The 27,540-nt window shown below is 34.7% G+C and overlaps 2 protein-coding genes across 2 annotated transcripts; one reads left to right on the top strand and one right to left on the bottom strand.

Annotated features, from left to right (window-relative positions):
- The first annotated feature begins 436 nt into the window (after nucleotides 1-436).
- LOC115452033 lies at nucleotides 437-7,554 on the top strand. Its single transcript, XM_037442170.1, has 3 exons — nucleotides 437-900; nucleotides 1,451-1,590; nucleotides 4,948-7,554. The coding sequence occupies exons 1-3, from the start codon at nucleotides 687-689 to the stop codon at nucleotides 6,457-6,459; spliced, it is 1,866 nt and encodes a 621-aa protein (XP_037298067.1). The 5' UTR covers nucleotides 437-686; the 3' UTR covers nucleotides 6,460-7,554.
- LOC115452031 (protein expanded) lies at nucleotides 7,430-25,549 on the bottom strand. The gene is made up of 4 exons (XM_030180470.2): nucleotides 25,298-25,549; nucleotides 13,106-13,357; nucleotides 12,274-12,353; nucleotides 7,430-12,180 (listed from the first exon to the last, which is right to left on the bottom strand). The coding sequence occupies exons 2-4, from the start codon at nucleotides 13,326-13,328 to the stop codon at nucleotides 8,692-8,694; spliced, it is 3,792 nt and encodes a 1,263-aa protein (XP_030036330.2). The 5' UTR covers nucleotides 13,329-13,357; nucleotides 25,298-25,549; the 3' UTR covers nucleotides 7,430-8,691.
- Nucleotides 25,550-27,540: the final 1,991 nt, after the last annotated feature.

Genomic DNA, 27,540 nt, shown 5'->3' with positions numbered 1-27,540 from the left:
ACGCTGAGACGTTACCTTTTGTCAACAAAAACTAAACTCTATATAACGAGATTAAGATATATAATCATTCATTATTACACAAAGTGTTCTAAGTGTACACCCCCTGATTGTCAAGTTGTCATTGGTCACAGATTAAAAAATATAAATTGTTCTAAATAGTATTGCCAATTTCTGAGGACTTAATCCGATTGAGGAATTTATGAAAAAGGCGAAAATTTGAGATTTAATGATTGTGTCGCATTCACATTTACCAATCGAAGGGCGATAGAAGCAATAAAAAATAAACAGTCAATTTTCGTAATAGGGACGCAAGAGCAATTATTTTTAATTGCTGTAGCTATTGTAAAAACCATGCTCTTAAATATTTGTATCTTTGGTTGAAGATTGATCTGAGGATTGATATATAGCTTCACTTCAAATTTATTTGTCTCTGGCTTCTCTAAGTAATCTGTGACAGAGATGTTTGCAAATTGCAGAGGTTATTATTAAATGCAGAATGTCCCTTTGGACCATTATAGTTGAGATTATAGTACACCTTAATTCTCTTTGATAATATTTTTTTTTATGGACTATGGAGTAATGTGATAATTATGACTCTGATTATGACATTCTGTTATTAGGAAAACGTGGGTGTAAAATATTAAAGCCCCTGTTAAACTCTACGATTAAAATTAGACGTTGATAAAATGGATGAGTCGCCTGAAAATAGTACAGCTCTTGGTGCTACTGACATGGAGACCTTGGATTATTTGCGTGGTGTAAAATCGTCAACTTGCTTGCTGCTGTCGACCACACCAAGTCCTACGTCGCACGACTTAAAACACCCGCTTTCTGAAGAATTGAATGAACAACCATTTCTAGCATTGAACAGTGACCCCAATGCGGCGAATGAACAGGCTGGTCAGTAGACATGCATCTCAATCGCAGTTTGGTAAATTTATGTAGAAGTATAGAAATCTTTTGTAGGAATTTTATTTTTAAAACTAACCATTAACTTGATTTAAATTAATTTGTACAAAAACACTTGTTATTTTTTTTTAATCTAACTTTATATTACCACTATAAACAGAAAGAGGAAATAAATTATTTTCATTTAATTCCTACAAGAATTTGTGTAACATATTTACATAATATACAATTAATTCTATGCTTTTTAATTCATATCCATAAAATACCAATATTTTAAAATACCACTTAAATGACGTTAAAATTTGAATCTTATCTAATAAATAGGCACTGAATTTAATTTTGTTTCACAAGGATTAAAATATTAAAAGTAATTTTGAACCAAGAATCAAATGTTTCAAATAGATATAACAACCATGAATATGGAATGCCTTTAACTATCATGGTATAAATAGCTTACCAGTCAACTTAATACTAAACTCGTTTATAATTATTAAGGTATTTATGTTTAGGATATTAAAATTTATAGATTAAATAATTACAGATGCATCGGCTGGTGATTCAAGTTCTTCGGGTGATTCCAACTCTGTTGTGCAGGATCCAGTCAGCGCACAGCTAATAAACAACATCAGTATGTTGGATTATCAAACACTTAGTAAGAATGGCGACCTTATTATCGGCCAAGTGAGTTATATCTCTTGTTTATAGTGCAACATGTTCTGTAACCAACCCACAGTCATGTTCATAGATTTAACTAAAAGGGTCCCAAGTTATTGTAGGTGAATGAGGAACACATACCATGTGTCTGTTTTGATTATCATCTTAATATGACATTTATTGAGGTGTGTATTGTGTTTTTAAGTGCAGCACTGCACCTTATGCTCTATACTAGAAATTAGAGCTAGAGTAGTATCGCAAAACATGTATATTATGTTTTGTGTAGGCAATGCAGATACACCTGTTGTGTTGGCTGTATGCTCATAACATTTATATTCATATGCCAGGCATTTGTGGCTGATCAGGTGTTCAGGTCTGCTTAGGACAACACCATGGATGAGTGACACCAATGTATTTTTCATTGTTTTGGCACTGCGTCAACATGTTGATGATTTGTATCATTATATGTAAAAGAAAAGGCAACCCACACAAGAGTAGTGAAAACAGACTATCAAGCTAAATCCACTGTGACATTAAGTTATTATGATGTGTGTGATAAGAAATTGCTTTATTTAATGGTAAAAGGGACTTCCCTTTTAACAAAATCTGCATACTTGTTACACTATAACAATGCACATAGAAACACGGTCAATGATAGCCCTAACCCTTCCCAATAGAAAAAATGTATTTTTTGGCTAACATGTGCATGATATTCATGTAGAATAGAATATATTAAAAAAATTTAAATACTATAATTTATTGCCAAAAATTGCAGTTTCAAATGGACAGTTTAAATTTTCGCGCGGAAACGGATCTACATGCCCAGTGACGTCATACTTGTCACTAGCCATAATTGACAACATTTCAAAATGTAAACGCGCCTAAAACAAAAATACCGTTTCTTAATTTTTCTAATCTGAGTTCGATTATGAATTTTTAATATTTTTTAATGCTTAATTTCGAAGAAAAAAATTAATAACCGAAAAATGCTTGATGACGTCACATATACGGTTGAATGAAATAGTTCCTTGGTCCATCTTACTATTTATTTTAAAAAACTAAGACACCGTCATTTGTCTGTGTCAAATGCAATATTACAATCAATGATAAAAGAGTATAGAGGATGAGTGATATGGTCACGTGACATGCGGCACATTTAATGCATAAAATGGCGCCGACTCCGCCCCTTACAATAGTGATATGCTAGTACCGAAAATTTTGTATCGACATCGAAGAATTAAAAGAGAGACAAACAAGCCCGAAAAAGAACAAATACGAAAGGGAAATTCTACCATAATATAAACATAACAAACCATAATATAAACAAACAAACTGAAACTGATTTATAAGTAACAATTGTTAAAGAAAGCAGTACCTGTTGAGACAAACATCCAGTTGTTTTTGATCTATATTTGTATGTTGCACTATTCCTTGCTAAAAATTTAATTTACAGATTAAGATATTTACTTAATACATGATAAATGGAGTAAGATAGCGTAGCCAGCAATTAATTGGTTGGTTTTATTTTATTTTATTATTATGCTCTTTGATCGAGAAACATGTTATGTTTCAGCAAACTATAATCAATGACCCTAAAGGTGGTGGTTAAGATAATCAATTATAATAATTATTTGCAATAACAACAATATGATTATGTATCTATTTCCGTGCATGCAAAGGTTGCTCGAAACATAAGACCGCCAATTTTAAAAATATATCTTACATTTCATCTTTATGTTTTTTCTTTTATGTTTATCTATTCTTTTATGTAACAATTCTAATTTTATTCATAGCAATATATTAAAGTAATATTACTATTAGGTGAAGTATAATAATCATTACTATTTTACTTATCGGGAATATTGTTGGAAAACAGTTATCTTTTACTCCCGTTAATTAAACGTGTGGTTTATGCATTTCTTCTCAAAATGTAAAGAACGAATATATGTATTTGGTGTAGGATTCCAATCACGTCGCCCAATACTCTCAATTCAATTTGCCTTGGTTTTTTAATTTTTTGGTAATCTAAAAAAAATTTCTAATTTCTCTTAGTTTGTCGTTCTGGATAATACAATATTGGTGTGTGCTCTAACATTCTTTCAAAGTCAAAAACCGTAACTGATAAACGGGCGTCTGTTAAAATATCGATATCAATAATTTCTAAACAAATCCACCCATCCCTTAGCTCGTGTGTAAACAAACATAATGATTTTAATGGATATAAATCACGCCTAAAAGGGTTCAAAGCTTATCAAACAAGATCCACATATAATTTTAATTGATAAAAACACATCCAAAAAGTAAATATACAAAGATATTTACTAATTTTCGGTAAAACAGTTACTAACCTATGAAAAGATATTTCGGGGTCTTTCTTGCGTGAATTCGATTTGCATCCTTTCACACAACACTGAGTCATTTTGGAAACTTAACAAATACACTAATAAACAAACTAAACAATTGAGAATATGATTATATTACTTTAAATTCAATATTTATGAAGATTTATTTACTTTGTCTGACACTACATGTACTTGCTGACTGGGCTGCAATAAATGGCGTTTCTGCCGCAAGGCGGTCCCAGTGTGTTGAAGTAAACGAAATAGTGCCATATTCGAAGAAAGCAATTATTTTTGTCTTTTTTTGTTGCGTTCCAAATAAACTTTGAGTAAAAAAGATAGACATCTAATAAATCGTTTTTCTTTCTTTCTTTCTTTCTTACATATATATTGACAATTCTGCGTCGATTTCCCTAACATAAATATAACTAATTCATATAGCTAACTTTTGAGTCCTGTCCTCTTTATATTTAGTCATTGATTACAATAGATACGTCACAACTGTCACTTTCAAAGAGAGAGACAGAAACAAAAAAAACTGTCACTTCACTTCTTTTTTACTGCAAAGCAAATGTCATTGCGTTTTGAGCCATATATGTGACGTCATTTGGAGCTTATGTCGTTTTAGAATAAAAAAAAAATTCGAAGTGAAAATCATTTATGAAAATATCTGCATTTCGAAAAAGAAAAAAATATGGGTCTCATAATTTTAGATCTAGTTTCATAAAATATAAACATTTGGGTATGTTGAAAAAATGAAATGTCATTGTTTGTCACTGGCATTCATGGATACATAGCTTTGACTTTAGAAATATTGTTTTATTAATGAATTAATGTTATGTACTATAAACTAATAAAAACATTGGCAATCCATCAACATTAGGTGGTGATAAAAATGACGCCAATTTTCCCACAAAAAAAAATATAACCATGGCAAGACTAACTTTCGGTAATTTTCTGGAGTCTGTCTTTATGAACCTAACTTCTGTTTAATTAATATTTAATATAGAACGTTACTAATACATTTTATGCATTTATTTTTCAGGCAGAAGATAGTAAGCTGAATGGAAATTTAAAAATTAAAAACCGAAAGTTACCGAGTTTTGTTAATTGGAATTGGGGCATAATACGGAAGGTTCTGCTATGGATTGTGCTGTCTGGTCTTATTGCTTGTTTAGGAGCTATTATAGCTATGGTTGTTACTATACCTAAAGAGTGCAACCCTGATCTGCCATGGTTTCAAGGAAAAGTATTTTATGAAGTATTTCCAGCAAGCTTTAAGGACTCAAATAACGATGGAACTGGTGACTTAAAAGGACTCATTAAAAAACTTGATTACATACAAGATTTGGGAGTAAGTGCCATTCGTCTCAATTACATATTTAAAACGGACCGCTATCCTGAAAATTACAACAATATAACATCTTTAATTGACATTGACAGAAGTATTGGTGTTCTTAAAGATTTAGAAGATTTAATAACAGAAGTTCATAACAGAAATATATCTTTGATTCTAGATATACCAATATATTCAATGGTTAAAATAGGATCCTCATCTAATTCCACACAAAGTGTCATAATACCAAATGAGTCAGAGGGTAAGTATTTAGATCAAACTTCACAGGCCATTAAACATTGGGTGCAAAAGCATAATGTAGACGGCTTTTATTTAAAAAATTTAGAAAGGTTTGTTGATGACATAAATTTTGGTAGATCATTGCAGATTTGGAAACAAATGATAGGAAATGGTAAAATACTTATTGCTAATGAGAAAGCCTATAATGAAGCTAAGGGCGATGCTTTAAATGTACTTTTATCTAGAATTGACCTTATTGACATCCATTTAGATATACATGAAGGTACACTTGCCTTAAAAGAAAAAATCGATAAAGTTATTGCAGGCACTCTTTGGGCAAAACCTTATTATCCATGGGTGCATTGGAACATTGGAAATGTAAACAGTGAGAGAATATCAACTAAACATGAAAATAACACTTTAGCTCTGACAGTTTTGGAATTTATTCTCCCTGGTACAGTTAGTGTTTTTTATGGTGATGAAGTTGGATTAGGTGGCTTACAAAAAAATCAAATTGAAGGAGATTTTCCGGAACACAAAGATATTCATAACTTAGTGCCAATGACATTTTCTAATAATGAAAAAACAGACAATATGAATATTTTACCATGGAATTCAAAATCCGTTTTGGAGCCAAGCTATACCACTTTAGATATAGTTAAAAACTTAATCAAAATCAGACTAGAGACACCAACTATCTATTTAAAGGGTACTTATAAGGAAGGTCATTTATTGAAGAATATGGAAATTCGTAAAACAGAAGAAAACTTGGTTGTTATTGAACGATGGTATCCGCGCCGAAATACTTGTGTATTGGTTGCTAATTTTGGTAATAAATCCATTACAACGGATTTATCTTCTATGTTTTATGGAGGGACAATTATTGCTGGGTCAAATTCTTCACAAATTGGACAAGTTATATATTTCGATAAAGTGTCTTTTCTACCTAACTCAGCAGTTATTTTAAAATTAGAAAAGTAATATGTATTATGATGATTATCTTACTAATCAGTTATATAGGGTAAAACTCTGTGCTGTATCTGTTGGTTTCGTAAATGTTTTTGTTTATATATGTTAAATCATCAGGCTGAAAAAAAATTGTCATTGACGAAGTCATCAATGTTATGGTGTAACCAGTGTCGAATAATAAAATAAGAACATGTTACTTTATATTAACATCATCGACGTAAAAGATTTCGTTTTTATTAGAATTGATTGAATGTTTTCACGTGCTAGATCTGTTTTATAGCTTATTACTTAGCATCGCTGAAAAGTATTTTCGAATCTCATATTTTGTTGATATTGATTTTATTACTATTTAATCATTTTTGTATTAATGCAGCTTTTAGTGAATCTCCAATAGATATTAATATTATTTATGCGCCATCCAGTTTTTATAATTATTATAATATCGTATCGTCGATATTATTGTGTTATTTGCCAAATTAGTATTATTCTCAGATATCGTATAACTTTTATGATTTTTTTAGGTTAATAATCATAGAAACTTGGAATAATAATGCTTAGAAATTAAAAGGTAATGTAAGGCCAGGCGTGTTTTAAGAAGCAACTGTAGAAGCACGCGACGCAAGTAAAAATAAGTTAATAGACTACAGCAGTGTGGAAAACCACATCCAGTACTTTTTTTTTAGCTGACACGATTTATAAGAAACACTTGAGATGATCGAATGGCCTTAGCTCTCATTTTATAAGCGTTGTGTGTACAAAGTGGCGCTCGGTTACACTATGCGTGTTGCGTATGTAAAAACACACCGTGTGGCAAGGCGCAACAGTGCATAAGTATTATATAGTGTAGGCGACGCAGAAAATGCGTTAACTTATTAATTGTTCTACGACTAAGCGTTATTATTCGAAGCTTAGAAAGATGCAGTTCCTTAAGTACCAAAGATTTTTATTGTACTTATGAAGGTTATAAAAAAAAAGGTTAAGATTATGGTTATAAAAAGTTTAATATACATTTGTACATATTGTTATCCAATTATTATGTACTTAGTATATTAGGTATTATTATGTACACATTATGTTTTTAAGATAAATAAATAATTGACGACATTATTACACTTTTATCATTTCTTAAACAATTATGCTCAGGTCTGTTTCGAAATTACAGCTATAGTCAGAGTGCCCTTTTCCGTCTGGGGGGGGGGGGGTGCTCCTCCTTTTTGCAATTACGGGAGTTCTTATCGTAGGACAGGTTTGATTGCTGTATAGATAACTAGGTGACTTTTTAACTTTACTGGCTATATGATCATCAAAGCTGCCCTTCGATAAGTATGTTCGTAATGGTAAAAAGACGGATATACCCCCGAAGACGGATATACCCCCGTAGACGGAATAAGTCCCCCTGATTATAAGTATATCTCGGGTCACACTAAAATCAAGCGAGTCTTTTACTTTACACAATTAAAATTTTGTATCCTACATTCAATTCACTATTTTATAATGAATTTGACGACTTGTAAAATTTTATGCATAGGCAGCGAACATTTGCGGTAACCTAACATTAGTGAAAATCAAACACTGAAGTCTTTGACTTTTTACAGAAATAAATATATGAAATTCATGTGGTGATGACCTAAGTTAATCTAGTCACAAATCTAACATAATTTAACTGTGATGCTGAATATTTCAATAGTTTTATAATCCCAAGGATTTAGTTATGTTATGAGCAAATATCGTTTATCCAAAGGTGCACTTATTTCCTAAACCTGTAATAACGTCGTTTTTGCGAGGATATAACAACTGTTTACAGGAATGTTTGGGTTGGTAGATATCCTCTGGACACATTCTATTCTAAAGAACACTTAGCATTTGACAGTAAAACCACATATTTTAAAAGTTTGGTAGTATGTAATAGCAGAAGTATATAATAACTATGTATAATGTAATTTTAAGTCTGTTTACAATAATTGAGTCCACATTTTTAGGTCCGCTACATCTGAACACTATTTGAAACATTATTGTATTTACTATGCACTTATCGTCATCATAGTGGATATACAATTTGTATGCCCAATAACTAGAGATATTTGATGCAGTTATATAATTTATAGAATAAATACAAAATGTGGACCCAGTTATTATGTTCTGATGAAAATTAATATCAGTCTTTTTAAAACAAAAATCGGTGGATGAAAGATCATAGCACTGGAAGGATTCACAAGTAGTAAATGAGATGTAATTATCATGATGTCATGAACTAGGTTGTGTTTTTTTACTTTTAACTACAGCAGGATGTGTGACGTATGTGTTGGACAAGGCTCGAGGTGTGTGAGCTTCAGAAACAGGCAATGCCGGAAGCTTGTCTGTAGGATTTCGTATCAATATCTTTTTCTGAGATCCCGTCGTTACCCTCCTAGCATTACATTCTTGTTTATTCTTAAAATCTACATTTTCGGTGGCGTTAACTACAGACTTGACACATTTACGTTCATTTTCACAGTCACTACCTGTCTGTTTAGACAATCTTGGAGCACCAAATGCTTTAGTTTGTTTTAATAATGAGCGATCATTACACAGTGCCGCTATAAGAGGCAAGTCTAAGTTTTTGCTTTTTTCTCGTAGAGTTTTAATGTCTAAATCACAATTAGAGCCTTTGGCCCTATTCACATTCACTTCACAGTTAACATTTGTACTACTATACGATATTTTCATTTCTTTTAATGGAGATGGAAGTTTTTTCTTGTGCTCGTACGGTGGCGGCGGCGGAGGCGGCATTCTTCGCATTTTAATAGGCGGAGGATCTTTGCAGTGCAAAATGTTCTGGTCCGATTTTGTTTTCGAGAAGTGTGGAATGTCTGGTATACGCGATGGCATTGTAGGCCGGTCGAGATTTATGGAATGGTTGCTTAGTGATGTTCTGCTTGTTAGCGAGTACCAGCTGGCTCGCGTTCCGGGTAACTGGATGTACGAATCTGATAGGTTCTGTATGGATCCATATACAGATGAGGCAGACATAGATGTTGACAGATATGGTGTGCTTCTATATTGTACACCAGTCTTGTGAATGTTTGATATTCTTGTTTCAGTAAATTTATGATCTAAATAATTTTGTTGAGAAATGGCAGGATCTTGTAAAGGATAATAAACGTAGTCAACATCACTATACAGTTGCTGTTGAAACATTGGATTGTGTGGTGGTGGTGGAGGTGGCATGCGTGTAACTGGTGGCGGTGGCGGCAACCGAGTGCGTCTTGGCGGAGGAGGCGGCGGCGGTAATTTCATCATCGCCACCAATACATTGGAGTCTATGCCGTGAGGTGGTAGTTCTCTGGAAGGCGAAAGATTATGGCTAATCCCTTGTGCTAGTTTTGATCGTTCTGCCCGACGACTTGATGCTTGGTGCCTCTTAGATTTTTGGAATCTATGCTCTAAAATCATAGGACTCGCAAATGTTCTCTCACTAGAGGCGTTCACATCTCCCGTCTCCGCTTTTAATATTGTAATCATGGGTTTCGATGTCACCATTCTTGCTGCCACTTCTTCTTTATCACTTTTATGTTTAGTCATAGTAGCAGACGGCGTGCCTGGATAGGCTGGCGGTGCTTTCAAAGGAATATTTAAATTTGATGAGATTGTTTTGTGATTATATTCATAAGGAGGCGGAGGTTTACTTGGAAATGGAGGTCCCATGACTGTGGCTACGTCAAAGTCTAAAATGTTAGGTAATGATAAATTCAACAATTTTCTACTATCTATTCTTGTTGGTGGTGTCGGTGGACGATCAAAAAATTGGTCATTGGGATAGTGATCGTCTGAAGGTGCGGTATCTTCGTGACCTGGTAGGTAACTATCACCTGAAAACTGCAGAGGCAATCTGACATAATCTGAAACGGAGTCTAAAGTGTCGCTTACCGACTGCTTTTTTGGGTACACTCCTCTTCCAACTATTAAATCACTTAATTCACTTGCAGTTAGTAAATTGTGTTTATTATCTGTAGGGTCACTGCCGTCACCATGGAATGATACTGCACTTACGTTGGAATTTGTTCTTTCTCTAAATAACATGTTCTCTTTGTCATGTTTTTGAGTGGAAAAATTATTCACACCATCAACGCAATCTGAACTTGTTATAGGCATCTGTAATCTGGCCGTTGAATGACTAGCTCTTTCTAATTTATTTTTTAGTATGGATGATACACTATCAAAATCAGCAAGGTCATTTTCTTTAGATTGTTTATAACAGTCATAATGAGAACTGTGACTGTCTTCTGATAATACATCTATTTTTGATCGTGCTGTCAGCTCTGAACTGCTCATTGTGTAAACTCCACTTGTTTCACTTGAGGCAGCTACCGTGACTGGCTGGCCCAACCCATCATATAATGCAGAAGCTGTGTCTTGAGAATACTCTACATCAATTCCAACGGTGCTATTATCACTTATCATGGAGTTTTGAGCAGTGTGGCTGTATCCAAGTTCTAAGCTGCTAGCGTTAGATGCCCTGCTTAGTGCGCTGAGACCTGCTCGCGCCATTATTACTGTACTACAAGAAGAGGAACATTGCGATCCTGTACACTTAAGTTTACTGGAATTCGGACTATCAGTTAAGCTTTCTATACCGCTTTTATCAGGTAGAGACATTGTATCTTCTTTTTGAATTGTGGAATGTTGGCTTGTCTCTGATATTGGAATGTCATTTCTAGTAATATTTTCAGGGTCTTCTTTATTTTTCTTCATTTTAACTTTTGATCTCTGCAGATGTAATGACGATGATTTACTCAGTGGCTGGTTATCTTGAGTTATGTGTCTAATAAAGTATGAGTTTGAACTATCGAGCAAGTGTGCAAAAGCTAAGCTTTCTGTAGATGGTGCTGGTGGAGAATCGATCATTATTTCTAACTCATCTTCCGATTGCACTCTGTCGCTAACGATTCCGGAAGTTGTGTTTGAACTTGTAGTAGAAATAACTGATATTCTTTGTTCGCTTTTATTTTGGTTACATTGGAGATTGAAAGATTTTGAATAGCCGAAACAAGCTTTACGCTCATTTTCTTCTTTCCGTATGATTTCATTGAGTTTTGATGCAATTTTCATTGAAAACTGGTGAGTTTCTTTGCATAAAGCAAATAGATATTTGCATTTTTCTTCACTTGCTGAGAACAGTGTGAGTTTGCCATCTTCTGTTCTAATCTCAAATTTCTTTCTATCAAAACTTAATTTTCCAATTGCGCTCCATATAAAATTTGACAAGTGACCATTGTCTGGTAGAATCTTTATTCCTTTAGCTGTAACAAGTAACCAAACTGTTCCCGGTTCTGACTCAGTTTTAGATTGTTTCAGTCGATACCGATGTGAGTTAATGGTGTCAGAAAGTAAACAAACTTCCCGTATGTATCTAGTTTCTGCATCGGATTTTGACAGACCCCTATGTTCGCGATGACATGCGCGCATGGCCGTTGCAACCCAGTCACCGGTGAGTGATGCAGGGGCATATTCTTCAACTTTGAAATAATCTCTATCTTCATATGCATCTGCGTCTCCATATTCAGCTTGTAATGCCAGTCCCGTAAGTAAAAGTACTAATTCAGGAGGTAGTACGTCTCTAGTTCGTACATTGTGACGTAGCTGAAGAAAGTACAGTCGACGTCCAACCTCATCATGAAGAAGTAATGGACTCTCGACATGGAATTGTACGACTAGGTGTAATTCAAGAAGTGGTTTCCCATTCGCATCCAAGCCCTGAAAAAAAAAACAAATCAGTTAGCAAATAACTAGGTAACTCTGTAGAGCGTACGTAATAAATAGCATTGTCAACAATTAATGGAAACTTACATGGGTGTGTGATGATCTCCAACTCTTTGGTGCATATTTTGAAAGTTTGCTTTCTAAGTCAACAAACAAATATTCTCCATCTGAAAATAATAACGAGAAATTTTATAAATAATAGCGCAATTAAAATGATGAAGATTTATCATGACTCATGATCATATTTGGTTTAAAAATCACAGTTAGTCAGTGTAAAGATGACTATGAACACAACGCACACAGTACGTCGCCGACTACAACCAATGCGACATTGTAATGCGAGTACAAATATAGAACATTGATTACCCAACAGCTTTTGTTTGCATAGATAAGCAGAATGCTTGCGATGAATGTGCGATGTTATGAATACATAATAGCTTTGTGAAACTACTGCATTGTGTGAATATTTTGATCGTATAGGCACTTAATTAGCAAAAGGAACACACACTCATGTTAGTGAATGTTTATCACTGTGGGTAGCCTCACTACCTAAAGAGGTAGTTTATGTACAAATTATCAAAACATTATACGAACTAACAGATTTTAAAGTTAGGTGTTCGCATAAGCGAATGTAGTTGTTTATGATTAAAAAAATAAAAAGGGAATAACTCTATCTCGACGAAAATATAAAACTAAACTTAGAGTATAATACTACAGACAATCTTTCCTATAAGCAGAAAGTAATTTATTTATACTTTGCAAGCGTACCATCGAGTGTACTATGAATTATCCCTAACTCGGACTCTACCAATTGTAATTGCAGTTCTTGTTTTATTTCAATTAGAAAACCATAACAAAGAAATTTTTTTAGACATTGATTTTATGTGATATATTTAATATCCATAGTTATAATACTTACTCTGCAAAATAGCTAGTCCGAAGAGATCGGCGTCGGTCATGCCTTGTAACTGGGCATGGGCATTGGCCAAAGTTTTGAGCTCTTTGACCTTTGATTTGGCTTCGACTACGAAGTGAAGCGGTTGTGTATGGCAAGGCATGCGAAGGGAGAGGACACGTGCGCCCGCGCCGAGCGCGCGTGTCTCTCCGCCCAACGGCCCGCGAACCGAACATAGAGCACGCATGTCGCATCTCGATACCACTGTTACGTTCTCTGGAAAAATAAATACATTACGAATAAGTAAAACAGCACACTTACTAAGGAATGATAGACATTCAGTATTTTTTCCAAGTATTTTTCCAATTTCCATATAGCATTTAGCAATAAAATACATTATCAATATTTGATATTAATATTCAACTACAAAATACGTAAGGTACCCTACTATAAATTACATTTTCAAATAAAAGACTAAAAACTTGGGACGCTCTGATTGGATAGATGAATGTACAAGTATTGAAACTACAAATTATAATGGTTAGTGGTTTAATTATGACATTCTAAATAAGTATTGTAAATCGTGTAGATTCGCATGAGCCATATCCGCTCTACTTCAGTATAATACCTGGCTATGAGTGACATATACGTCAATGCCTTGCTGCATTCATAATAATAACCGGTATGGCACCGGAATGTCGGATTTGTGCCATCTGTGCATTCTATAATTTTTTTTTTCGTTAACGTTCTCCTTTTTACTACCTGCTGACCCTCCTGTCTTTGGAGCACAGATTGTTGTATTTACTTGTATTAAAACTATTAGTAGGTATCTATAGCAACTTTATTTTTGTGTATATATTGTTTTAATTGGTTCAATTAAACAGCTTTGGTAATACAAAATTTCTATTTCCTACTAAAAATATTTTTTTTTGCTGCAATTATGGCACTTGAATAAAACAGTAATTTCAATAATTTATGGTACATGGGTTTAAAAAATAATTTAAAATAAAAATTACGCTAAGGATAAAGGTAGTGTTGCAGACATAGGGGCAAAAGTTTTACTTCGGTGTTCAGTAGCATTATTGCCTATTGGTTTTGCCTAGGTATCAACTTTGGCGTCCGGTACTTCGATACAGAGCGATTTAGCAGTCTTTTTACTTCTTGCCAAGAATATGCGTCTTTTACCTACATGCTAAAAAGCTGGGAAATTTTGTCTTTAGATAGGGTGGTTCACAAAAGCGATATCGTTCTAACGCCCCACAGGGCGAATTTAAAGCGTCACTTGTTCTTGTTATGATTTTTTTTCTGAGTTTAAATTATTCTATAATGGTATTTTAAGTTATGTAGACAATTGACATATTGTCACGCGTAATTTGCTGGTTGATGCGCCTAATTAATTAGTTAGTTTACTAGTTAATTAAGTATAGTATAAAGTACGTACTACGCATTGTACGATACTGTCTCGGTGTATTTTTGTGTTAATTATATCCGAGTTTTGAAACGTGAATGTTTTAAAAAATTGAGATAACTTAACCATCGTTATTTATGAAATAATAACAGACTTAATAAATTATAGACGACACTCAACGAAAGAAAAGGTGTAGACTGTAGACAAACACTATTTAATGTTTCGAAGATAAATTTTTACGACGTTTCTATCGGTATAATATTCGAGAGTGTTTTACCATGATTCCTAAATTTAAATTTAGTTTAATATATACCGTTTTTCTACTTAATGAATGATAAATACTGCGCAGGATTTGTGGTATAAATAAATAATTGAAAGACAAGTCAATCTTAAATCATGCTGATGCTACTACCGTATTGAAGTGGTAGAGTTAATCTAGGGGGGCTTTTATTCCGGGAACATTTTGATACAAGCGGTTTGACGAATATACTTAGTGTGTTTTATAAAAACAATAACGTGTTTTGCAAACACTTCATGAAAAAAAAAACTTTTAAAATGTTTTGTTTACTATTTTCATATGTTAGAAATTAAAACAGGTAAGATATTATTTGAATACAAGTCTCTTTACTATTAGCATGTGGAATTGCATTGAATTTATTTGCATAACATTAACTAATTTAGTGAATTCGAAATTCAAATTCATTTGATCGCCTGCTTTATTTTATGGTGATAGCTTGCAATTGATTGTTGCATAATTATAATTTGGGTTTTGGATGCAATTTAGTCGGTTCAGACTTTTAGTTTTGAGTTTTATATCTAGTTTCTTTAAGTTTGTTGCCACCAGAGCTATTACATATCTCAGAGGTGTGGTCGGAAAGGCACGGCAAATAGTTGTATTTACAAATTGATGAATGTACACATACCTTTATATAAGTTCAAACTACTTATGAAATATTTAGTGTTTTTTTTTATTCCAATGTATTTTTTTACTGCAACACATTTTTGAATCATTTTACTACATTTTTGATAAAAGTAAATATAATGCTTTCTCATATTTTAATCATAATTTTAAGGAGCTAAGCAACATAAAATAGGTATGGACTAATTTGTATGCATGAGGGCAATGTTTTGGCAATTCGGTATAGAAAACCAGTTAATTCATTAATACTTTCCATACAACTACAACTTACGTGGGTGGGACCGCGAAATAAATAAATGAAATGTTGCACAAAACGGTGCCAGTCAGGCACTAGTAATACATTATGAAGTATTCTACTCATTCAGAGTTTGCTTGATTTTTTTATAAAGCTACTAGATGACCCGGTGAACTTCGTATCACCTACATACATTTATTATTATTATTTATTGTGAAACACAATTTTGCCATACAATACGTATGTTATCATTATCTGTCTCTCGCTAGTCGAGAGTACGGTTTGCACGTGAAGTAGCTCGTCGTACATTTGATTAACTTCGACGATCAAAGTCATCTTCTCCGTGGCATTTTGCGACAATAACAATAAATAAAGTTCTCACGCACTGACAAATTGATGATAGATTTTAATAATAGTCTTGAAATTTATTTATTTACTAGATGACCCGGTGAACTTCGTATCACCTACATACATTTATTATTGTTATTTATTGTGAAACACAATTTTGCCATACAATACGTATGTTATCATTATCTGTCTCTCGCTAGTCGAGAGTACGGTTTGCACGTGAAGTAGCTCGTCGTACATTTCATTAACTTCGACTATCTAAGTCATCTTCTCCGTGGCATTTTGCGACAATAACGATAAATAAAGTTCTCACGCACTGACAAATTGATGATAGATTTTAATAATAGTCTTGAAATTTATTTATTTATTTTCTATTTTTAAGAACCCACTGACACTTTTACACTTTATTTATTTCTGAAATGTTTTGTATTTGAACAAAATAAACCAAAGAAATCGGACCTCATATTACAACTATGAAACAGACTTATTTCTGAATACATCTATATATATGTTACAGTTCTTTATTTCTAAAAAGAGAAAAAGACATGAAATGTTTGACAGGTAGGAACATTTTGTATTGAAAACTTATATTGTCGTTTTTAGTATTTTCCGTTATTTATTATTTATGTTCGTCACCGTTTAATCCATCCCTGGACTTCCACAAATAATTCAAAACCAAAATTAGCCAAATCAGTTCAGCCGTTCTCGAGTTTTAGCGAGACTAACGAACAGCAATTGATTTTTATATATATAGATGTCAATCAACCACAAAAAAGGCTTAACAAACTCAAAGCTCCATAATTAACTATAAGTACCTGTACAGTGTACAGGTTAATAATAGTATTTTTTTTTAGTTTTCAATGAATAAAAAAACAGTTTTCGTTTAGATCAATGAGTTCAAAAATGGTTGGTATGGATTAAGGACACAATTATAATGTGTACCTAGGCCATTACAATTTTTAAGATTGTTAAGCTATTTATGAGTCTGACTGTATTTTAAAAGTAGGATATAAACCAAAACAAATCTAACAATATAACATACTTTGTAAAAAAATAATTTGAGTCTGGCTATCCAATATATTACCTATTATAGTATATCTAACGTATATTGTATATCTGGCTATAGTATATAATAAGCAGAGTATTCAGTTTATACTCTACATTACCAGCAAGATTCAAATCTTTTCCTTGCTGGCAGACAAGTAAAAAAAAACTTTCCCTTTGAAACTCTTCTTGTGCAAACAATTTGCAAAATTACCCTAATATGAAAAGCAGGTGACTATTAGACCCGAGATATAGTAAAAAAAAAATAGGATCCAAATAAAGACTGTTTTCCTTAAAATTGTATTTTGCGTCCAGGATAAACATTATACTTATATGTTTGTTTATTATATTCAAATAGTCTTACGCTGCTGTGTTCGATGTTAACAATTTGTGAAGAGAGGATAGATATAACTTACTTATTACGGTAAATACTTAATTATAATATGAAAATAATTGAGTAAGTATAATGAAATATTTAAATTTTCACACTTAAGTGCCATCGCTTGGTAAAAAAAAATATGTAGGTAAGTGCGCAACATTCATGATAAAATTGGTGTAATAGCATTTCTAATTAGTCTTTATAAGATGTTCCGTGACGTTAAATGCAAGTAAAACCACGAATAGGTCGCTTGTCTATTATAAAACGTTTATTGGAATGTAGAAATACAAGCTCACGTTAAAAAAAACTAGACGCGAATAAATTTCATCCCATCCGGTACCTCTGCGGCTCTTCAGCTCTTGATAGCCATAAGAACATGTTTTTTGTTTTAGTAAATGCGCGATAGTTTGTGATGGCGCGGCGGTCAGGCGCAGCGGGGCGAGGGCAGACCGGTCGTTGCGGGCGGCAGCGGCATGGCGCGGCGCGGAGCGGCGGCAGGCAAGCGCCGCGCGCCAGCGGCCGAGGCGGGGGGCAGGCGCTACGTAAGCGCGGTAGCAGCGGACGGCGACGCAAGGAATGCGGACGACCTTCAGATGCCGAGCTCCCCTCCCCCTACTCCAGCCGCATCTTGCGGCCTCGCATACCTATCGCCGTCGTTGCCTCCAATTTTCGACATCTCGCCTCCAATTTTGACACTTACGAATATTGTAGATTAATGTCCGAATATTGAATTAAGTATCTGTCTGAAGTATTGCTGTTACTCTACGCACACTACTTTAGATTTGTGAAGTATCTCTCGTGTTTTTGGTTGCTGGAATTACTATTAAAAACACGTAATAGATGTGGCCTCCATTCGCGTCGGCCTTTATTAGGTATCTACCATTTTTTTTTATTATGGGTCCAAGAATTTAGATTAAAAATGTTATAACATTGCATATACTCGTATTTTCGATTTAGGTAACATATTCATTTCAGGTTCATAGTATGTCAATGGGAATAATTTTATAATGACTACTTAAGTGTATTTAGAAATAAATGGAAACATTTTTATATAATTTCAAATTTGAAATCAAATTACATCAAAAGTCATTTTATTTTAATAAAAATAATTCCAAGAGGAAATCTTGTGATATTTCAAAGGCAGGTACTTAAAATATCGATTCTTATTTTTCTTTTTAAGTCAATTATGGCATTGAAGTATATTCTCGTAAAGGGTATAGGTAATAAAATATCTCCAGAGTTTCTCGGATTATTGGTAATTTAATTCAAAAATGGTCTGTTATTTCGTCATGCGATTATAAAATAGAGTAGCGACTCGGGATACCCGTAACCCGATAGACATCTCTTCTTTTTGCTAGAATAAATGTTCGTGATAGGTCCTTCACATGCTCTATGAGACTTGTCGTCAGAGCTGTTTACTGGCTAATCCATAACTGGGACATTATTGTTTCGAAGAAACTTAAACTAGTATGACTCTATATTGTTAAATATCAATTTGACATGAAGAACTTGATATTTCAGTATGTAAGTAACTTTTTTATTTTGTTAATTTACTGATGTTCCATTTTCCACCTCCAGTTTTATGCGTTTCTCAAAACTTATCCATCCGCAAACCACTATACACTAACATAACAACTGGCTTTTTCATTTCTTGTAACGCGTTTCATTCTCATCTTCGTTTCAAGCCATTATGTCTTTATAGCGCAAACAAAAATACTAAGATTGAATATAGATAGCCTATTTGATGATTTCTCTCAAATCCATGCTGTGTTAATGCTGTTACTTGGGTTATCTAAAAAAATGATTTGTTTTGTAAGACGTTATTACGACTTTTTTTTTTCTTTTCGAGTCACCTTGTCAAAAGTCTTATCTCGTTGCTACATAGTAGTAAGGTGTCGGTTTCGAAAGAAAATAATTACTTACATGTAAATAATCGTCACGCTGCGATATTTTTTTTATGGTGCGGCATTCATTTGTTTAGCACCGTAGTTATACTCTGTAGTTATCTTTGATACTTTGCAAGTGAATTCTTTAAGAATTACTTAGTTATTTGACTTAAAATTACTATACCTGTACTTGCTGTGACAGTGATGAATGTTTTGTTTGGTATCCGTCAAAAAATTACATATTAGAAAACTAAAAATAAACCAGCTTAACTCGTTTTTGTAGGTGCCAAACTCGTGTTAAGTCTAGCTAACTTAAAGATGACTGTTTCTTAGGAGTAAACATATACATTTATAAATGCGGGATGCTTGTTACGTCTTATAATAATTATCTAGTTCAAATGAAACACAAGGAATAATTAGCCACAGCACTCAGTCTTGGCTCCATAGACCACAATGTTTATGTAGCGATTATAGTTGCGTTAATAAAATATGACGTAGCGATGACGACAATTGATAAACCCAAGAACGCTTTGCGTTACGTAACCAGACGTAAGAATCTTCTGTTTTTTAATGTGAAATAAATTAATTTGCATGCCTATTTTGAACGTCATATTCGTTCTGTGGAACTACATAAATAGTTGTTTTGACACAGTAGGTACATACTCTATTTAAGTATATTAACATTTGTTTAGACACAATTAAGTTTATTTATAAGTATTGCTGTAGTCTTCTTCGTTTACATTTTAATTACATAAATCCAAAGTTAAGTAAAGTAAAATGAAGATGAAATAATACTTTTAAGCGATAAATTATATTGCAAGGACAGGAAAATAAACACAATTAATAACTAGCATGGCGATTGTGAATATTTTTAATAAAATAGGTAAAAATATGTACTTAATGGTAAAATAGGTAATAAAATACCGCCATTACTCATGACACATGTAGCTCTACTTTGACAACGTGAGGTCAACACGTATTTTATGTAGGTATTTTAAAGTAATTTCCACATATACTTAATCTAATAACATTGAAATTAATCTCTACTGACAATATAAAGTAACGCGAATGGGTTCAAATTGACTATCGTATGGAAGGTTAAAATTTAAGATTTTGTACCTGCCCGTATTTGCGATCAAAAGGGTTGAAATTGTAGAGTTTCACAACTAAAAACTTTGACGTTTCAATGTTATGCGCCGGTGCACCACTTGTGAGAGAATGAAATATTTTTTTCCAAAGACAGATAGAGTGTATAAGCGAACTTGTATACAGTTACCTAGTACGGTTAATAATTATATGTTAACTATTTGACTCTAGGGCTCGCGAGCCGCTGTCGTGGCATGCTCGTTACGCCAACTTAACCTAACTTGATTCACGTGATTCGGAAAGCAGCAGGAATTACTTATCTATACTATTATATAAAGCTGAAGAGTTTGTTTGTTTGTTTGTTTGAACGCGCTAATCTCAGGAACTACCGGTCCAAACTGAAAAATTATTTTTGTGTTGTATAGCCCTTTGTTCGTGGAGTGCTCTAGGCCAGCTATACTCTAAGTGTGTTCCGCGGAACCCTAGGGTTCCGTGATACCTCTGTCGGGGTTCCGGAAGAAATTAGAAAAAAAAATCAAAACACCTCTCTCAATAATAATTAGTAACTGTTACATTGTACTTTTATTATGCTGATTAATAAAAAATACACTTATAAAAACAATTGTTTTATTGTAGGGTTCCATCAAGTATTTTGCTTCCCAAAAGGGTTCCGTCATTTAAAAAGTTTGAGAACCACTGCTCTAGGCTATATATCATCACGCTATACCCAATAGGAGCGGGGCAGTAATGGCTAATCTCAGGAACTACCGGTCCAAACTGAAAAAATATTTTTGTCCCTTTGTTCGTGGAGTGCTATAGGCTATATATTATCACGCTATACCCAATAGGAGCGGGGCAGTAATGGCTAATCTCAGGAACTACCGGTCCAAACTGAAAAATTATTTTTGTGTTGTATAGCCCTTTGTTCGTGGAGTGCTATAGGCTATATATCATCACGCTATACCCAATAGGAGCGGGGCAGTAATGGCTAATCTCAGGAACTACCGGTCCAAACTGAAAAATTCATTTTGCGTTGGATAGCCCTTTGTTCGTGGAGTGCTATAGGCTATATATCATCACGCTATACCCAATATGAGCGGAGCAGTAATGGCTAATCTCAGGAACTAACGGTCCAAACTGAAAAAATCTTTTTGTGTTAGATAGCCCTTTGTTCGTGGAGTGCTATAGGCTATATATGATCACGCTATATTCCATAGGAGCGGAGCAGTAATGGCTAATCTCAGGAACTACCGATTCGAACTGAAAAAATATTTTTGTGTTGAATAGTCCTTTGTTTGTGGAGTGCTCAAAGTTATATATCATCACGCTATGACCAATAGGAGCGGAGCAGTAATGGCTAATCTCAGGAACTACCGGTTTGAACTGAAAAATCTTTTTGTGTTGGATAGCCCTTTGTTCCTGGAGTGCTATAGGCTATATATCATCACGCTATGACCAATAGGAGCGGAGCAGTAATGAAACATGTTGCAAAAACGGAGAAAAATATGAGTTTTGAGAGCTTCCGTTACCTACGCTGCGTAAACGGTTAAAGTTATGCAACAATGATGTATGACGGGATTGTTACACTTAAAAAGTTCTAAAAAATATATTATAAAACAAAGTCCCCCGCTGCATCTGTCTGCCTGAACGTGTTAAACTCAAAAACTACCCAACGTATTAAGATGAAATTTGGTATGGAGACAGTTTGAGACCCTGGGAAGAACATAGGCTCCCGGGAAACTACTACTTTTATAACGGAAAACTTTAGCCTGAAAAACTTTATAACGCGAGCGGAGCCGCGGGCAAAAGCTAGTATAATATATAACGTATAAATTTGACATTCTCCTTTAGATGAAAAGTTGTATTAAAGTTTAAACTCACACATTAAAAACATAGGGACCTTTTAATATTTCCATTTGTAAATGATAAAAAACAAGTTATAAGTAATTAAACGAATTCAAAATAATTAGGGAAGTATGAATGTTAATTATTTGTTATGTTAATTGAAAAAAAATCATAACAAGGTTGAGTTGTTTGTACATGCAAATTGGATAGGGATTGTAAGATGATTGTAAATGAATATTTAGATGGCATAGATATAATATTAGATATAGACGCTAAAAGATATATGTTTCTTAGAAGAATGTGCGCGTATAACTATCGTCATCCGGTGCGAACTCCGGTTTTCAATCGATTCTTGTTTTAAAAATGTAAAATCCGGTGAAGGACTTAGTTATTTTAAATTTTTTTTCTACATTGTCCAGGGATGTCTAGATAGACATGCCCAGAACTTGAGCTGTCTGTAAAATTCATAGGAATGTAAGCCAATACGTCTGGTGCCGCCTTAGTTTTTGTCTAACGGCAGCTTGATAAACTTGTGTTCGAAAATGACAATGCGTGTAAAAATGATAATCGTTGTAGATATAGGTCGCCGTCGATATCAATACCATTCGTCTGCTATGATACCTCGGTACAAATGCGGTATGTACTTGCCTTCTTTGCTACTCTGCCGGACACCCTACATTATACATGCATAATACATAGCATCAAGAAATATGCATTTATATATTTTCCACTGTTCGTAGTACCTACCATTATTTCCTACTCATTGTGTTATCGAAGGAATGCGCTCGCGTTCGTCGTTGTTTATTACGAACTAATGAATCATTTGCTTTATCAGCCACATGATGCTGATAGATTAACGAGTTAGTCCCGAGTACTTTCCGCTCTAAACAGGTTAAAATGATAATGTAATGGCATATTACTGTTATTTAAAACACTAAATGCATCATTTAAACCCTAACATAATATTGAACGTACGCTTTAAGGGACATTAAATAGGATAAAATATATCTGTTGTACATGTCTCTGAATAAGATAAATAGGTATTACCGCTCGTATTGAAATAACAGGTTACCACTCATCTCATCCTCGAGGAAAATGGTGTTAGCAGCAGCTGTCATTTATACTTTTAACTGGAATTCCTTTGACGCTTATTCAGAAAATGTGATAGTAAAAAGAATTGTGTTTGTTTAGTTTGTTTTGTATTGCAAAGCATTTAATTTATGCAATGTTGCATTGATTTATAATGTGGTTAAATTAATATATAAATAATATTATGGGTGAAAATTGAATTGATTACAATAATTTTAATTGTCGAATGCCTAGTTTACCCACTATTCAAACTAGTCTACGGGTAAATTACATTTTATTAAACGTTCTTTTATCAATATGGCCTGAGACTATGTAAGATTTTCTTTCTTCATTACTTGCTTTATAACATTTTATGAACTTCATTAGCCTTCTAAATTCTCTTAAAAATACCTAATAACTATTCATTTTGTTATATTTTGTCTTAGGACGATCGAATTACTTACTTAACGTTTAAGATTCTATATTTCTTAAAATTGTGACGTAATTTATTGCTCATTACTAAATGAAAAGAATTACGCGTATCTACGGAATCAAATGAATACGTCGCGTTGTCAGGAAGAAGTTAGATGACCTACATTAATAACTTCAGGTACCTACTTATATTTCATGCATTTGAGATTTGGTCTTTATCCTTTTAAGTTGTAATATTTGTCTATATTGTAAGACTAAAGTTTATGGCTCGTTTTACGTGCTATTGTTCCGTTTGTGAAATTCTTTCTTTAATTATAAGTTGAACTAACGACATTGGCCATTGAGTGCCATAGGCTATTATTTATGCAGGTAAATAATTTTTATGCGGCCGGAACCGTTAGCAAAAGTTAGCTACTATTGGGTTAGGTACTCGAAAGTACTTAATAGTATTCTTTAGGATCGGGATACTGCTATTAATGTAATGATTCACCACCTCTCGTAACGCTGTCTTTTCCCAGAATATTTCATACAAATTTCTTATGGTAATAAATATCGACTTGGTAATGTGTTCAAATTACTGATAATACAACAAAAACACATTACGGTTTTATCTATGAAGGGGTAGGCAAAGGGTTCCACCAGGCCACCCCACTGAACACAGTGTGTTCCATCACATGTGCTATGATAGGAGGCGAGCCTTTTGCTACATCGGGCGCAATTCCCAGACTCCGGGCTGATATGAACAGAATAATCCGGTATCACTTGGCCCGATCTGGCAGTGGCAATTCAGAGCAGTAGTTAGACCTATTGTCCACGAAATACAACTACGCCACCGAGACACCAAGATAACTGATTATGTGTAGGTAAACGAAAATCTATGTTTACAAATCTATATTTTACATATTCAGGTTCGGGATTTTATCCTTGATGGATAGGCAGTCTTATTAATTAAGAACCTCCAGGCCTCGTCAAGCTTGCTTCCGTCCCATCCAACGATGTTATAAGTAACAAGCCTATTGCCCTATGGGACTATCGGGACATGCCTACATTTAAATCGTGGTCAAATGAGGTTGATAAAATTACACAAGTTGTGATCGGTCAACCTGAGAATAGCTAGAATTTTAATCAGAAGATATTCTAGGTTGCCCAAGAATGGTGCTAATAGACTAAATAGATCATTATATTATACTGGATTATTATTATTGCGAAATTATAAGTACATTTTATAGCTAATGACACCCTTATTAGGGGACATTAAGTATAGAACAAGATCGACAATCAAGGTAATACCTTTATTACATACACAAGTATCTTAGATCTCCTAAATGTCATAAGAACATTTGGACATGCAGTGTAGATTTGTACGGTCAGTGGCGACCACTATCGGCATTGACTGTGGTGGTGCTGTAGAGGAAGAGCGCGCGGGCGCAGGGTCAGCGGCCGCTGCGCGGTCGGTGCGGGCGCGCGGAATTCGAGCTATGCGTATGATATGAAAGTGGCCGCAACGTGAAAGCGCGCGCATCTACTGTGGCAATCCACGGCGCCGTCAACGACCACAACACTCACCATGAATAGACAAATACAAAGCCGCTGAACGCACGTGCACTAAACTCCGTAAACCGCATCCATTGGCACTTCACTTCACTGTGTGTCGCGCGATCTCACAATTGAACGGCGCGCACTGCAAAGTTTCACGTCGAGGCGCACGAAGTCCATGGGCGCGTTAGGACGACTGAGTGAAGCGAAGCGGTCGCGTGGGTCGGCGAAGGCACGCGCGTGGGGCGCGCCGCCGCTTCGACTCTGTGGAATGCGGCAAGATAGCACGGCGCGCGGGTACCAGCCGAGGCCCACTGTAAACTTGAGACTGCGTAGTGTACGGTTCGCACACAGACGTTGCTATGCGTAACAAATGCACACCAGTACCTAATCTTAAATCACTCATAGTATTATAATATTCCAAGTATTTAACTACGAGCTAACACTTCCAACACATATTATGGGCACGAGGGTTTATTATTTAGAAGTCGGGAACTTGGAGATTAGCTTCACCTTACCTCAAACACGAGGGCAAGCTCTTTTAAAGGAGTAGGTAAGAAGTAAGTAGTAACGTAAGCTAGGAAATGACTGTTTTTTATTAAAAATACGTGTTGATGAAGGGAAAATTATTTAATGGGTAGCTATTTTATCTCTCTACCTCTTCTTATCCTCAAACACTGCTAATTCTAAAGCTGGCATTGTTCAAAGGACCGCAGGTGCTAGGCATAGAGCTAATTTATCCGAGAAGACCCACCCGTATTACGGACGTTTAAGCATCCATCTTGTCACTTGACTTACTTATGAACCAATCCCCTGTTTCCTTAACAATAAACAATATTATACTCCCGATTCTATTGGCATTAAAATTGGTGGTCGAGGGTGAAAATGATAAATAATTTTCACATGTTCAATAATAAGCCGGTAGCCGGTAGCCCGGGGTGTTAGGGACATTATAAAAGACGTTAAAGCTTTTGTCGGGTTGACACTAATAGATATCTAACCCCTTTCAGTATAAAATATAGAGCTCATCATTCTAAGAAACATCTAAAGTCCCTTGGTCCTGTAAGTTTCCTGGATATGATACTACTGTGCAGGCATATTAAAGTGGTTAAGGGTCTGTTATACAACTTCTGAATGCTACTCGTCATATAAATGTAAAAGCCGATCAAATACAAAAGTCACACTCTAATATATAATCTATGCTCTCAAATAACTGGTAATAAAATAAGTACTATCTACATTAGTTGTTTACTACAATAACTGTCAAATAAAATTTATTTGAAACATGTGGGAATAGGCTCTAAGTGCCCCCCTGCCTATAAACATTCACGATTCCAAAAGGATCATGTGTGCGTAGTCGGAAAATGGACTAGACCAGGGCCCACCTTGAGGCATAAATACTGGTGGAATTTATGCCTAAAGGCCCTGGTATGCCCTCTTATATGTGAGAGTCCGCCTGTGTAGGGCCACCGCAATGTCTATTTCTGCCGCCAAGCAGCAGTGTGTGACCTCTGTTGTTTTCCGATTTGAAGATAATTGTAGCCAGTATAACGACCGGATATAAGAAGACTTAACATCTTGTTTCTCAGGATGGCGAGTGCAGTGGAATGCCGCACAATACTTTGTAACTCAAGGCGTTGGATGGCGGTTCTTCTGTTTATGGGCGGTCGTATCGCTTACCATCAGGCGAACGGCGAGCGCGTCTCGTCATTTAAAGCAATAAAAAAAAGTTACTTGATCCTAAAACAGCGTCTTATACGTAGTATAAAAATATTTAGATATTTGTCACAGCTTAGGGAGAAAAACAAGCAGAGATCCTAGTGCAAGTATTCTTCACCGAGTTTATATCCGTTCCATCATAATATGATAGAGCGCACCCATCGCCGGAGCAAGTACAATTTCTTATTCCAGTCCTGAAACAATTGTGATTTCGAATCGCTTTTTTTCCCTTTTTATGACTCAACCTGGGATGCGAGACTAGGACGAAGGACCTCATTGTTCATAGACCAAGGTGGTTGCGAGACCGCCACTAGTGATTAGTCCAATGAGGTCATAAACTACTTTGTATTATTTGTATTTTACCATAGTATATACACGCTACGTCCAGGGCCAGACTCAAAAATTCGAGCGTCACAGGCCAAAAATATTTCGGTCCCATCTTTTTGGCGCCAATCTTCTTTTTTGATTTTGGTCACGTAACAGTTTTTTACCAACCAACAACAACCGACTTTAAAATAAGGAGGAAGTCCTCAATTAGTGGTGTATTTTTTATG

The sequence above is a fragment of the Manduca sexta genome, chromosome 24 (assembly GCF_014839805.1).
Source record: "Manduca sexta isolate Smith_Timp_Sample1 chromosome 24, JHU_Msex_v1.0, whole genome shotgun sequence".
Taxonomy (NCBI): Eukaryota; Metazoa; Arthropoda; class Insecta; order Lepidoptera; family Sphingidae; genus Manduca; species Manduca sexta.
Note: the sequence above shows the minus strand (reverse complement) of the source record. Positions and strands in the feature narration are given on the sequence as shown.

Coding starts and splice junctions, on each gene's coding strand:
- LOC115452033 (XM_037442170.1), top strand. CDS start 687: ATGGATGAGTCGCCTGAAAATAGTACAGCTCTTGGTGCTACTGACATG. Junction 901..1,450: donor TGCGGCGAATGAACAGGCTG/GTCAGTAGACAT, acceptor AAATAATTACAG/ATGCATCGGCTGGTGATTCA. Junction 1,591..4,947: donor GCGACCTTATTATCGGCCAA/GTGAGTTATATC, acceptor TTTATTTTTCAG/GCAGAAGATAGTAAGCTGAA.
- LOC115452031 (XM_030180470.2), bottom strand. CDS start 13,328: ATGCGTGCTCTATGTTCGGTTCGCGGGCCGTTGGGCGGAGAGACACGC. Junction 12,354..13,105: donor CGGACTAGCTATTTTGCAGA/GTAAGTATTATA, acceptor TATTATTTTCAG/ATGGAGAATATTTGTTTGTT. Junction 12,181..12,273: donor GGAGATCATCACACACCCAT/GTAAGTTTCCAT, acceptor TTTTTTTTTCAG/GGCTTGGATGCGAATGGGAA.